The sequence below is a fragment of the Camelus ferus genome, chromosome 18 (genome assembly GCF_009834535.1).
Source record: "Camelus ferus isolate YT-003-E chromosome 18, BCGSAC_Cfer_1.0, whole genome shotgun sequence".
NCBI lineage: Eukaryota > Metazoa > Chordata > Mammalia > Artiodactyla > Camelidae > Camelus > Camelus ferus.
Window position 1 is genome coordinate 36,219,366 of NC_045713.1, and position 14,295 is coordinate 36,233,660.

Genomic DNA, 14,295 nt, shown 5'->3' on the forward strand with positions numbered 1-14,295 from the left:
TCCTTTATTCACTAATTTAGAAGAATTATTAGAAAGACTTACCCAAGTACCTGAAATAGCTGATTATAGAATAGTGAAAAAGCCGGCTCCTCCTCTGCCTCTCATTACTGACCAAAAATAAACCTAAACAAATGCCTTTGCCAAAATAAGATTTTTATTTTAAAGTCATTTGAAAGACACTGAGTAAAGAAGGAGACCTAAGACTCAATGGATGCAGATTTCAAATGCATATTCTCTCCTACCCCCACCAGTGGTCTTTTGTCATGCCAGAAAGTTGCTTTCTTTGGTAATTCCTATTTTTAGCTTCCTGGAGAAGAGATCTTTTCCCATAAGCCATCTTCATTTTTTTTGTAGAGTAGCGCTTTATTTCCAGGAAACAGCGTGTTAGTTGGAGAAGGGTGTTTTTTTAAAAACATCAAGGTAGATCTAATATGTTCAACAAAGTGGGGGGGCTCAGCCAGAGGTGATGTGGAAAGGTTCTGGAAAGACAAGATTCGAGGCATGAGAGAGGAACCCTGCCCTGGTCCCTACTCTGATAAAGACGTCAGATGGCCTTTGTGTTTGTTAAACGTGAATCGGCACGTTCCCAGATCCCTATATAAACGTATTTAAGTTGGAGAATCACAGAAGAAGGTCTACTGGGTTAATGAGGAAAGAGCTGTGGGTTGCCTGCTGCTTCCGTAAGTAGACGTCCACCCAGGATGTCAGTTATCCCCAGGTGACACAGCAGCTGAACGGGGTCTGCCAGTGGCACCCTACCAGTAAACACTGCCCCTGAAGGAAAACCACTATCTAGTCTAAACCCTTTTTTCCTTACAGATGAAGAAACCAGGGTTAAGATTTACCCAGCCTGTAAATTCTCACCTCTAGTATTTGCTTATCATCTTGCTGCAACCAGAAATCCACATGGGGAAATGGCATCCAGGAATACGGTCCTATACGAAGTTGTTCTGTCTTTGCATCGTAAATACTAATCATCTAAAAAAGAACATTTTGAGGATGGAATTTAAGGAATGTTAATGCTTACACCCTACCGTTTTTAGTGCAAACTCCAGTGCAGTTCTGAAGTTAAGACATTTTTCTTGATGATAAGCTTCTTTCAAATTTTGTCTCATAATAAAAGCTGCTACTTCCAGCGTGTCTATACTGCACTTTGTGGGTAATATAATCACTTTGTTTAGTCCTGACAAGAGTCCTGCGGGAGGATGGCATTTTTCCCATTTTGGTTGGAAACCCAAGGCTCAGAGAGGGCACACTGCCCACATTTCCAGGAGGCATCAGAGCAGGGCCACAAACCCAGGTGTGTCTGACTGAAGTCCATGTTCCTCGCTGCTACATCAAACACTGCCTCATTATGCACACCCCAAGTAACCTTGGAACTGAAAAGTACACATGCCTGACGCCCCATCAAAAGAAAGGAAAAACCAATTTGTAAAACTGTTAATTTGCCGAAGGATCAATTCCCTGAATTCTTAAATTTGCCAGTGGTAACTTTTCAGCTTAACTAGCAATGTTCAATTTTAGTTACTGAGGCTGAAATATGTTCTGAATCTTAGCTAAATCAAGGCTATTATGCTCCTTGAGAGATTGCAAAAGGAATCCTAAAAATGTTAAAGGGTTGGCAAAATGGACCACTCTGAATCCGAACATTTTTGAATGAGAATGTCAGCGTTTCCCAAGTGAGCACGTGTTTTTGGGTGCTCTGAACGCGGTTTCTCTTTTCACACTGAGTGTTTTTAAAGGACTCTTTCACCCACTCCTCAAACAGTACGTCAATCCTAGCTTTCTACTTTTCTAACTTAAAACGAAGGTGTTACTTATTAAAAAGCACCCGAAGGACATCGGACTTTTAAACTGAGTCTGACTATTCTTTGGAGTTAATCAGTTCATCCCAGCACACTGCTCTTCAGGGACCTGGCCCAGAGGAGTGCATGGTCCCAGGTGCGGACGGGAGAAACCTCTTCCCCCTTCCTAGCGCTCCTTTCTTTGTGGGACCGTCAACGCCAATGTTCTTACAGCATTAGAGGGGTTCGTTCTGCCTGACTCTGGATGCTGGGGGTTCACAGTACCTCCCCAAACCTTCTAAGGCAGAGAACTGGGGTCCTGAGTATATAACCTAAAACATCCATCATTCTTGTACACGTGTTGTAAGTAGGTGGCGGTTCCTGTTAAGGTACAGCTTCAAAGAAGCTGACAAACTTTTCATTTCTAAGGTCTGTAAAACTTGAGGCTTTGCAGTTTGACACTCCCCTTTTTTCACTTAACCCTGTAACACAAAGATGACATGAAACTCACTGGTCCGCCTGTTAAAGCTCGTGCTGCGCGCAGCTCCTCCTCCGGACCTCGGTCTTGGAAGGAGGCTCTGTAGATCTCTGCAGTTTTAACGTTGACAGCTGTGAGGGACGACAGGATAGCTTCGAATTGACAACTGCCACAAACGGAAAGTTGGCCCAGTCTTATACTCCTCCCACCACGCGTGCAGAACATGGACGAGTCTCCCCAAGGAGAGAAAAGTGGAAACTGAACAAAGTTACTCTGATGTGTCTGTAGAATCTCCCTGGAAAGGGAAAGAGCCAAGCAGCTCACCGGAAGCAGGTGAGGCCTGAGCTGGACCAGGTCAGACCTGGATCCACACCAAGGGCCGCCCCACACGGGAAGTGCACCATCTCTTCAGACAGCGTGTGGCAAAGCTTCCCTGACGGGCCCGTGACAGAATGTGGCTGCAAACGTGGCCTGGGATCGTGGCCAAGTCTAGTGTTTGTGTTTCAGTTTTTACTATTTCAGACACTTACAAAATATAGAGAATAAAGCAATGAACACTGGTACACCTTCCCCCCGGGTAAGTAAATCAAATGTTAGAGATCTGGTGGAAGCCCTCTGTAAAGACAGAGGCTGGCCTCACCCTGTTACAGCCTCGGGAGTCCTAGGGGCTGTCACAGGAGGGAGGAAGGAAGGTTCTGGGTTTCCTTTAGCCTGATGGCTTCACACTTTGCTTTGTAGGATCGTTGTTCTCAGTCAAAACCTTACCTGGTTCCCGACGTAGGAGAAGATTCAAACACCGCGCTCCAGCCCCCAGAGCACTGGCTGGGGGAAAGCTGTGCGGGCCGCTCGGGGGAGCAGAGACCACTGACACTCAGCTGTCCCCTAACCAGGGGTGACGCCTACGCTTTCTACTTGCCACCTTGTTTCCCCTTCACAGTCTCCAGAAGTGGGCATTTTCTCTGTTTCATAGATAAAGGTTAGGGAAAGTAAGCTACTTGCCAGAGCTGCCCAGCAAATACACAGAGGAGCCAGGATTTGGGCCTAATACTGTGACATTCTGACAGCAGTGGGCACCACAGAGCCTGCCTGTCGCTGTGTGACTGGCCTCCAGCCCTCCAATCAACACGCAATACTTACCAATGCCATAAATTATCGGAAAGTGGTTTTCATTTTCTTCCCGGTCATTTAATTCTAAGAAATAAAAAAAATTTTAGGATCTAATTTTTAAGAAATACTAAACAACTGCTTTCATCATCTAGAAATAGAGGCCAAGAAGGTGCCCCACTGCAACGGGGGTAAATCCAGAACAGGAAATGGACAGTGCTCCTGCCTCCCTGCAGCGTCCCAGAGAAGTCAGGTTATGGTGAACACACGGCCTCTCCAGAGTCCGAGCCTCCCCGCCATCTACATGCAAGGGAGCACCTCCTCTCGGGTCTGGCCCCTTCCCCCTCCCAGGAGTACAGAGGCGCCCTCGAGAATCCCAAGGAAGGGGGACAGAGGAGTTGCACTCAAGGCGGGTCAGGATCTCAACTGACGTTGAGCAGGATTTGGACATTGGGGAGAGCGGGGAAGGCCACCCAGCGATGGGAAAAGCCAGGAGGAGGCAGTAAAGCAGCAACAAACTGCCGCCTACAACTAAGGCCTGGCTGCTGGGTCCTGCTTTAAGGGCTGCTTTAAGGGTGAGGGCAAAACGTCCCTGAAACACACAGCTGTGCTTTGGGAAAGACGGCCGAACTTACCTGTCACACATAATGTCACTAAGTGAATGTCATCTTCTTGTCTGTCAAATTCACCTATGATGGAATTTAAAAACTGGTGTCAAAAAAGTTCCTTTAATTAGAACATATGCTGAACAAGTCAAGAAGGGGACGGAGGTGGGATCCACTACCTTGTCAAGCACCCCTGGCCCACGTATCGGCGGCCAGACCCCTGGGAACTGAGCCACGGAACCCTGCCCACCACGTGACACACGCTCTCCTAGCCTTAAGCCCAAAAGGAAACTTCGACCAAGGCTTTCCATTTTTCTCTGCATTCTGAGACGTTGGGAGGGAAAAACATGACTTCTGGGATTTTCACCCATTTCCTGAATAACTTCTTTTCCTGATTATCAGTCATAGAAAATTTGATCATTATGAAAAATTTGGAAAACACAGGAGAGCACAGGAATATGTGGGGTTTTAATGGTATAAGTATATGGGCTTTTAATGCCCACAATCCTAGAGGCTAACATTCAGTGTACTTCCCGCCATATTTTTCTGTGCACAGCTGAACTCAGATACCATGCAGACAATTTTATATCCTGATTTTCTGTACATACTTATTCTCCCATGTAATTCAAAGTGCTTCTAAATATTATTTTTTAACGGCTACATAATTATTCCTCCACTAATGGACATTAGATTATTTCCTCTTCTAAATAGTGACCTACTGCTCATCTTTGGGCATATCTCCACGCACATTACAGATTATTTTCTTAGACTAGATTCCCAGAAGGGGAATTACTAGGTCAAAGGATAGGGACCATGATACCAAATGGCTTTCCCAACAGGCTGCACCATAAGTATGTTCCAGTGCTGCAGGAACACACTTCCCTCACTGCCTCACGGTTAATCACAGAACATCATCATTTTTTTCCTTTTCACTTGCTAATTTAACAAGGAAAAAATGGTGTTATCAGTGTTTTAATTTTCTGCCGACTAAAATGGACATTTCTGCACCGAGGGTGGTACGGTTTTTGCACAATTCACAGCGTTGGATATTCTGGAAGGCATTGACTGCTGCTGGCAGAATCCCGTCCCCATCCCACCAGCTCCAAACAGCTAGCTCTTTGGTCTTCAGTCTTTATGAAGGATTCCAGGCTGAGCAGTTTGTGTGGCTCCAAGCAGACGCGCCCCTCGAGGATTTTGTACGAATTGCAATTTTTATCCAAGCAAAAGCAGGTACATGTTTTTATCAAATTTGAGAGAAAAAGTGAACTTACTAAGAAGCTGATGAGTAAGCTTTTGTGACAACTGCCTGTCGTCACTGAAGCCTCCCACGAGGTGAACCTCCAGCCTGGCAAAGAGACGGGGTGGTCAGAGGCCAGACAACACGGTGACAGCATGCGCTAGCTTTGCTTTGAATTTTAGCTCCTGGCTTCCACGACCCCTCACTCCACGGTGGCACTTCCAGACCCACGGCCCATGCACAGGGTACTGGTGTGGCGCAGTGGGCAGGGGCGAGGCTGCCGAGGCTGGGCAAGTTTCTGGGACCCCGCCCGGGTGGCCTAGGGCCAGGGGAATCATGCCTCAGCACAAACACGATGCCACCTCCACGCAGAGTGCGAGGAAGCTGCTCCAGGAGATACGGCCGTATCATACTACAGACCCACCCCCAGCGGGGCTCTTCCAAAACCTCTCAGATGCCTCAGCCTAACAGAGGCAGGGTGTCGACCGGAAAGGGTTCCGGGCCGTCCTTTGGGGGGCTGACTGGGCCCGTCACAGGCAGCATCTCTGTGACCGTCCAGCATCTGGGAGAGACGGGTTATCATCTCTGTTTTATGGAGAAGGAAATGGGTCTGTTTCTAAAGCAAATGATAATCTATGACACCAGCTTTGCCCAAAGTGTGTCCCCCTGAACGTTAGCCACGTGAGACAGGAAAAACTGTTCTTGGGGTTAAGCCTGGGAAACCTCGCCTGCTGTCACCCCTGCAGGGAGTCACGGTGCACAGAGCGGGCTCCGGGAAGCCCTGCCACTGAAAACACCACACTGACTTTGTTGCCCTGAGGTTCCCACGCTCACCCCTCTCCTAACCCCTGTCCTCAGCCTCCGACAACCCGGGGACCAGAGCTTTGGAAAGTGTGGCCAGATTTCACACTCGCTTCTGCTGACAAAATCCTGCTGAGGAGTGAACCAGAATCTTCTGCGTAAGCAGCACAGGGGAAAGCATCGAGGGGCCTCATGATCTCTCTGTGAACAGACCTGGGATCTATCACAACCGTGCTCTGAGAACTGCGAGTGGGGCCCGCGGCCGAGTCCAGGCCCGTCACCTGCAGGCCCAGCCATCTGGCGACAGCACAGGTCACAAGACCATGAAGATGGCCCAGCCTGTTGCAGGCCTGGCAGGAGCAGAGTTAAATTTAAAAACTGATCTGTGTTACACCAGTGAAACTCTGACAGAGAGGCTATTTTTTAAAACCCCTGGATTCTAAGAACCTGCATATCACTGGACTAGTTCCTTCACGGCTGCCTTAGACGTCAAATGAGGAGAGAGCGACGCCTGCTAAGCCCACCCCCGGGGCAGGGAGTGGATCGTCGTGGGGCCTGAGCCCTGGTCGGGCGGCCAGGCCGGCCTCGGGGGCCCCGCTCCACTAGCTGTGTGACCCCGGGGCTTAATCCCGGGCCGGCACGAGGGAAACAGAGGTGGTCATGCTTTGCGTAACCACTGAGAGGGTCAGACGTCAGCTTTTGTACAGAATCCACGACACTTAAAACTGCACCCCTCCCTCCCCCGCCACCCCCGGTTCCTCCCCCGCCTTGTTTTTCTCCACAGTCCCTGCCACCCTTTAACACCCTGTTTTGCTTACTGTCTCCCTCCTTGCTTCAGAGTAGGGGCACCTCGGGGGCAGGTTTCTGTCTACTCTGTTCACTGCTATGTCCCTGGCACCTGTAACATGTTCTAGTCCACAGGAAACGTTCAACAAACAACTACTGAAGGAATGAAGACTCCCCAGCTGGCAGGGGAACAAGGCAACACCCAGCGCACAAACAGCTAAGAGCTCATCACTGAGAATAAACCTGCAGGTTGGAGGCCGGCCCTTCCATCCACCACCTGCCCTGTCTCCGGCCCAGACCCACCGCCCATTCGTTCGCTCAGCAGCTGCAGGCGAGGGGCCGACACTGTGCCACTCCTGCTCAAGGGGACAGGATGGCCACGGTGCTGGTGACACTCGGCACTGCTGGAACAGCTTTCGCGGCTGTTCCCTCCGCACAACAGTGCCAAGTCCCCAAATTCCAAAACGCAGAGGCGCGGCGCTCACCTTCCACACTGAGCGTGGTGGGAGAAGGATTTTATGGCGTTCATGATCAAGGGGACCTCAGCTTTGGTGTCAGTTCCGTCGCAGTGTGTCAGGCAGGTGGCCCCATTACCTGAAGAACAAGGGTGAGACGCCTCACGTTACTCCCGACGGGAACGTGGCGAGCCAGCCAAGTCGCCGCCGTCCGCCGCCGCCGCCGCCTCATCCCTGAACAGCCTGTAAGAAGGAAAAACAGAGACGTCTGTGCTGCCCAGCCAACCCGTCTGACCGGGGCCACAGGGAGGTACCATGCAGACCGGAGGCGAGGTGAGCAGAGCCAGGTCTCAGACAGGACCCCAGGAAGCTCGAATCGAGAATGAATGGCCCCACGTGTTGGGTCAGTGTCAGTCATGGTTTCCTTCGTCTCTCCCACCGTACCTGTGTGCCTCAGGACCACAATGTGACAAGTGGTGGCATCATCAGAACCCAGAATGGAGATGGAGCCTGTTTAAAAAAGAAATAGAATAAAATATCCAATAGCCTTTGGGAATAGTGCCCAATTCACTGCTTCCTAACCTACCATCCTTTGGGGAGGTCACTGCAAGCTCTCTTTGCTGAACATACAGAAGGCCCTGGGGTCCCACTTGTTGAACAGACTGACCTCTGAGAAGTCTGGCTCTTTCCTGTTTAATTAAAAAAAAAATAAAATAGTGATGGAAATTAGTGAGGACTGAGTCACTAGAGAGGTGGAGAGAGCCACGTGTGCCCTAAGTGGGGAGCACACACTCGCAGGGTCTGAAGTGTGCGTGTATCCGACAGGACGGCGAGCACGGAGCAGCAGGAGCTACGTGTGGACCAGCGCGCAGGGAACAAGGGAGCTCTGCTCTTTCTCTACCCGATAAAACAAAACTCTGGTACCTATGAAATGAGATGCAAAACCCCCTTTCACCATTCTTTATTAGAGATACAAGACGCCTGACCATTTCGCAGTCATAAAGAGAAACAGATTATAGAGACTAGCGGGTTCGGTGGTTCAGAAATCACGACCCTCTTCGCTTTCTTTAGAAGAAGAGGGGTCGGACCTTCCCTGCCCCCTAACCTACTCATCCCTCTTCTGGAAATCTGTACTGTGGGACTGACCCAAAATGCGCTCAGCCCGACATCACCGAGAATGGCAAAAAGCTGGGAACAACGACAGAAAGGTAAGCAAATTATGCAGAACCAACTCACAACTGCTAACTGCACTGTCATGAAAAATGAAGACCGTGGGAAAAGAGGTCGGAAATGTATGCAGAAGAGCAAGATACAAGAGCGTAAAAAAAATTCTTTTAAGCTATAAATATGCTACTAATACAACAATGCTGAAGTGCAGGAAAAAACACTGGAAGGAAATTCACCAAAATAGCCATGACTGGGTCAGAGAAGGGCCAGCTCAAGTCTGTTAACTATATCTGTTGTCCGCTCCCTGGTCCCTAAATGTTCTACGATGTGATTATGTTATAAAAGTAGAAAACCAAAAATAAGCAAGTGTATGAAAAGGATGGGTTAATATTAGGTGTCAAAATGCTGACCAATTGAATGTCTGTGCAAATTCTTATGTAGTAATCCTGGAAAAAATCTTCAGGTGGCAAATTCTTTAATGAAAACTAAATTAAACTTTGTTTTTTCAAAACTGTTAAATTGATACATCACTAAAATGTATCGCAACTTCCTTCTTACTTGCAACAAATAAAGTCCTCAATACACAAATCCCTATCCAAGTGTGTGAATTCAGTGCACGCACGAACCGTCCAGACTGCAGAACCTTCTCAAAGTCTCACAATGGCTTCGGGCCACTCCTGACGCCGGTGCTAACTTACGTTAGCGCTTGCTTAACAGAACACAAGAGATGTAAAAGAACGAATGATCTGCTTGATGAGTTATGCAGGGTTCTCTGTTAATAATAGTCTTCCATGAATTGGAAGCAAGGCAGCAGTTACAATGAGACCAGCCCCTCCACGTAAGAAAGGAGCTAAGGACTGAGCGAAAGGCAGTGTGAGATGGGACGGCTGGGCCGTTGTGCTGCGGAGTCGGGGGAGAAGGATGCGGCCAACTGTTCAAAACCTCGGAACACCTCGTATCAGCAATTTTCATCTTCATACCACTTCTCACCTTGAATTCAAAATGAGATAAAGGAGAATGCAGAATTCCCTTTTTATTATTCCTTCAACACTTACCATTTTGGGTTTTTTTGTTTTGTTTTGTTTTGTTTTCGGTTTTTTGATTCTTCTGGGGGAGGGGGAGGAAGGAGGCAAAGCAAATTTATACTGCATATTTCACAACTGGGTCACCACCCAAAAGCAAAGCTATTTCTGAGAAACAAATTATTGCTCGTGTACCCAAGACCAAAAATCGTGTCTCTCATCGACACAGCTCCTACTGGTTTCCCAGAGAAGCAAAAGCATGAATTATCAGGAGAGAAGGGCACCAAAGCGGAAGCGGCACGCTGCTTTGGGCTTTCACTTTAAGAAATGAAAAGAAGGTTAGCCAAAGTTCTCCCCTGTGGAAAAACACACAGTCCTACTTTATAAACTCACATCCTTTCTGAAATAAAAGTACCTCCAGTTTTCTCAACTTTTTTATTCTCTGGACACCAAGAATCACTAAAAAATATCTTTTCCCTCAGTCTCTACCTGCTACCGGCCATCCTCGTTTCCCAGTCCCGAGCCAGTGACACTGCTCCTAACCCTGGGGTCAGCACACTCGTCTCAGAAAAGGGCCAGACAGTAAATATTTTGGGCTTTGAGGCTCCTCGGCTCTGCTGCTGTATGTGAAAGCAGCGTGGACAACACGTAACAAAGGGCTGGGGCAGTGTCCCCAGCAAACTATTTACGGGTGACACTGAATTTCATATGATTTCATACAATTTCACTTGTCACAAAGTATTCTTTTGACATTTTTCCTCCACCATTTAAAGATGTAAAAAAGCACTCTTGGCTGCTGGGTTATCCACAAACAGGATCTGGCCGGCGGCTGTAGCTGGTTGACCCGTGTTAACCCACCGCTGAGCTGTAGCCCAGGGGATGCCGCGTGTCCCCTACCCCTGCTGCCACACTCTGCCAGTTCTTCCTGCAAACACAGTGGTGTGTGAGAAATCCCTACCCGCTGCAGCTCTCAGAACTGAGCCTTCTTTCCCACCCTCACCGGTGCAACCTCATCTCAGCCCTTTATTCTCGCACATCTAAATTCACGCAGCATAAGCACACACGGGCAGGAGATACAGAGCAGGACGGGGCCTCCCCTCGAGTGAGTGGCCCCGGGTGTGGGGCCGAGCCTCTGTGCTTAGCCCCCTCTGGGAAACCGGGATGAGGCCGTCCACTCCCTGGGTTGTGTGACAATTAACTGAGCAGGTCTGAAGGGGCTGACTGTCACCATTCCCCACCTCTGCTCCCTGACCTGACTGCCCCCCCCAGGTCTCCCCTGCCCACTCTAACCTCCCTGATGGCGGCCAGCATCATTGCTTCGAAACACTGATTTTGTTACATCACTTTTCTGCTCAAAAAAACCTTTCTGAGGAATAATTCCAGGGGTTTATAAAGATTTAGCTCTGTGAATGCTCATAATGGTGCAAGAGCATAAATATCTTGCATGCTTAAAAGCAGGAACTAAGTTCCATGGAATTCCACAGAACCAGTTCACACAGTGTTGCAGGACTGGTTTCAGAGCATCCAGGGACTGCTTAAGAGTGAAGGCTCCCGACGGCACCGTCCAAAGGCACTTTCTGCAGTGATGGCAACGGTCTGTGTCTGCCTGACTCACACAGGAGCCACTGGCCACACGTGGCCAGTAAGTACTTGACATGTGGCTGGTGTGACTGAGGAGCTGATTTTTAAATTTTATTGAATCTTAATTAACTTAAATGTAATAGCCACATGTGGCCAGCGGCTACTGTACTGAGCAACAGAGCTCGAGGCAAGGCACTCTGCCAGGGTTCGACCCAGGCTTCACCGCTCACAGGATGTGGGACCCTGGGCAGCCTGCTCCACCCCTGTGCCCCACGGTCCCCACCTGTCAAACAGGAACAGCAGCAGCAGTGCTTCCTAGGCTGGGACGCTCTCACTGTCATGTCATCACTGTCTTACGCTAGGCATGGCTATGGACAGGCTTGTAACTGGTCATACCGCATACTCACTGCCTCCTCTTACATGAAAAAGACATTATAAAACAGAAAATAAAGTACGCTATCATTCAAAAAAGCATATCATATACCAAGAGAAACCTCTGTAAGGTTATTTACCAAAATGTGAAAAATGGCTGTGGTTACAGATTCTTTTTCCCTCTTTTTGAGATTTATACTTTCTCTTTTCTTACCAAGGGGACACACTACTTATTACAAAAGAAGAATTAAACCTTTCATTTTTCCACACTGCGTATCAGTTGAAAGAACCACCTAACCCTTGCAACCTGGATACGACCGACCTCTCCTGGCTCATCTTCCACTCCTCCCGACCTCTCTCTCCCCACCGGGGACACCGGCCAGTCCACCCACTGCAGGGTCCTTGCCCTCCTGCCCAGGGCACACAAAGCACAGTCCAGCTTGCCCCAGTAGACCACCCCCCATCTTCCTTAGACTGCTGAAGCCAGAAGTGACCCCCGTCCACGTCCCTGTAATGCAAACTGGTCCCCACTACACAGCCTTTCTAGGCCCTGTCTCCCTATATAGGCCAAACCTTCCTTCAAGAGGGCCAGCCACCCCCATACCTCACCTAATTCCCCCTCTCCCCGCACTTAGGGTGTTGCTTGAGATGCTGATCTTTCTAACTTTTTATCATCGGAACATTCAAACAGACATACAAACAGTGTGTCACCTAAATTCTTTAAGCAGCTGAATTTTTTTTCCCTTGGTGAGTCCTGCTCCCAACTCCCTACCCTGCTTAATGGTGTGGCAGTGACATCTAACAAGGAAAGTGCTTAACGTGATGCCTTAGTGTCTGCGAGGTGCCCAGTAGGTGTTGTCTAATACTACTATTGTTTTCTTGAAATGCAAGTTGAGAATCACAGAGTTGTCCCCTTTTCCCTGTCAGGAACACCTCCTCACCCTTCGGGTCATTTTCAGGGGTCATTCTGCTCTCTACTGATTTGTGCAACAAATATTTACAGAGTGCAGATTCACTGCCAGGGTCTGCCCTAGGCTCTGAGGATACAAAGCAAAGACACATACTCTGTGTGCCTTCAGGAAGCTTACCTTCTAAGAGAGAGATCATTGGGGAAAAAAAAAAAAAACAAGTATGCAGACAAAATCATGACACACTGTGCCATGACAGAAGAAACCTCAAGAATACCTTCCCTAAGCCTATAGACTCAGTCAGGTCCCCTGCTTCACACTGTTGAGTGAAAGGGACTTTTCTTTTTTTTCCTTTGTAACAATTAACAGTTTATGGTATTTGAGACACTCTGTGATTAAACACCAACCCCCACCACCACCCCCCGTAAATGCCCTGATTGGAGGGATAGAGGCAAACGCCATACCCAGCAGAGGCTCAACAAGGGTCTAAGGGTATCTCTTACATCAATGAAATGATTGATTCCTCCTTAAGTGGATCTGGAGCAAGTGGGAGCTTTGGTCCCGATTTTTTTTTTAACAGTAAGAACCCTTTCCCAGAGACTCTGCATAAGTTATCGACTTAAGAGTTCAGAGGTCTATCTCAGGACAAAAGCAGAAAACAAAACAAAACCCTTCCATCAGGGCGTGGTCCTCAACAAGGCTCAGCTGGGGGAAAGCGGGGCCTTTTTTTTCTGGTTAAAAATAACCGGAAGACCCATGCTCCGATGGGAGGGGGTAGAAGACTAAGGGACCCGCCAGGATGCCCCTGCCCAAACGCCGTCGAAACCTACCCTGGAACAACCTCCTTGCCTCCGGAGACCCCAAGGACGATGCCCCGTTCACATGGGTGGGGATCCCGGGCGAGGGAGACAGCAACGGCGCTGCTCAGATTTGCCTAAATAGACCAAGTGCAGATTGGGGGTTGAGACCACCCTGTCTTGGAAGAGGGGTTTCCGGAGTGTCCTCAAGCCGCGGTGCTGGGCGACCTTGGGCAAGTCACCTAACCTCTCTGTGCCCCCGTTTCCTCTTCTGGGATAGAGAGGCCTCAACAGATGCCCTCTAAGGTCCAAAGAAGGTAGTAAGATGTCCCAAACGAGAGTCGGCTGCCGGCGGCCCGAGCTCCGGATGTGCCGACAGCACCTCAGCTGCGCCAAGTTTAGAGTCTGATTCGGGGGGAGCGGGTGGTGGCTGCGGGGTGAGGAGAGCTCTCACCCGCCTGCCCGTCCCCTCGTGCCCGCCTCGAAACCCCCCTCCCGGACACTGCTCACCTCCAAAAGCGGGTGGGCTCGGACGAGGTCCCCGGCGGACTGCGGCAGCCGCACTCGCCGCCCCTCTACGAGCAGCGGCATCGCAGAGGCGGCCGCCCGGGCAGGCCCAGGGAGGCAGTAGCCTCCCCAGCCCCGGGCCGCCCGCCGCCCACGCCCTCGGGCCGCCCGCCGCGCCCCGCCCCGCCGCGGGGTCCACCGGGAAGTGGAGTCCGACAAGGGGCGCCGCAGCCCCAAGAGGCTGAGGAAATCCAGGGCGGGACCGCAAGGCCCCATGGGAAATGTAGTCCAAACGCGAGGGAGCGCCAGTGGCCAGCCTCCTCCGCAAGGGGCGCTGGGAAATGTAGTTCTGAAAGCGTGGGGCTGGGCTGGGAAGGGAGGGAGGGACGGAGGAGAGCTGAGGTTATCACGAGGGCCTTCGCTCAGCGCCAGGCTCACTTTTCAGCCAACCTGGCCTGAGTGCGGGCTCTGCGGTCGCCCTGCCTAGGTTATCACGCTTCTACCACTTTTCATAGTGGACTTGAGCAAGTTTTCCGGGTTTGCGAACCTGCTGTGCTGCTCCATAGGATTGTATTTAATAGTAAACGTAAACCGCCTCAAACTGGGAAAATGGAGCCCAAAGTTTGCTGGCCCCACATTTAGAAATCATTAATAACACTTGGTGCTTGACATTCAGTAGGCACTCATAGTC

General features: G+C 49.7%; 1 protein-coding gene across 3 annotated transcripts; it reads right to left on the reverse strand.

Moving 5' to 3' along the window:
- Positions 1-132: 132 nt before the first annotated feature.
- Positions 133-13,793, reverse strand: NTAN1 (N-terminal asparagine amidase). 3 transcript variants are annotated; one of them, XM_032460991.1, is made up of 10 exons: positions 13,608-13,793; positions 7,837-7,939; positions 7,695-7,760; positions 7,281-7,389; positions 5,243-5,316; positions 4,002-4,055; positions 3,400-3,453; positions 2,296-2,393; positions 865-978; positions 133-479 (listed from the first exon to the last, which is right to left on the reverse strand). In XM_032460991.1, exons 1-10 carry the CDS (start codon positions 13,686-13,688, stop codon positions 300-302), a joined length of 933 nt encoding a protein of 310 aa, XP_032316882.1. In that variant the 5' UTR covers positions 13,689-13,793; the 3' UTR covers positions 133-299. The 3 variants fall into 3 exon arrangements, with proteins under 3 accessions (XP_032316882.1, XP_032316883.1, XP_032316884.1); XM_032460992.1 differs by lacking the exon at positions 7,837-7,939 and having other exon boundaries at positions 13,608-13,757; XM_032460993.1 differs by lacking the exons at positions 7,695-7,760; positions 7,837-7,939 and having other exon boundaries at positions 13,608-13,760.
- Positions 13,794-14,295: the final 502 nt, after the last annotated feature.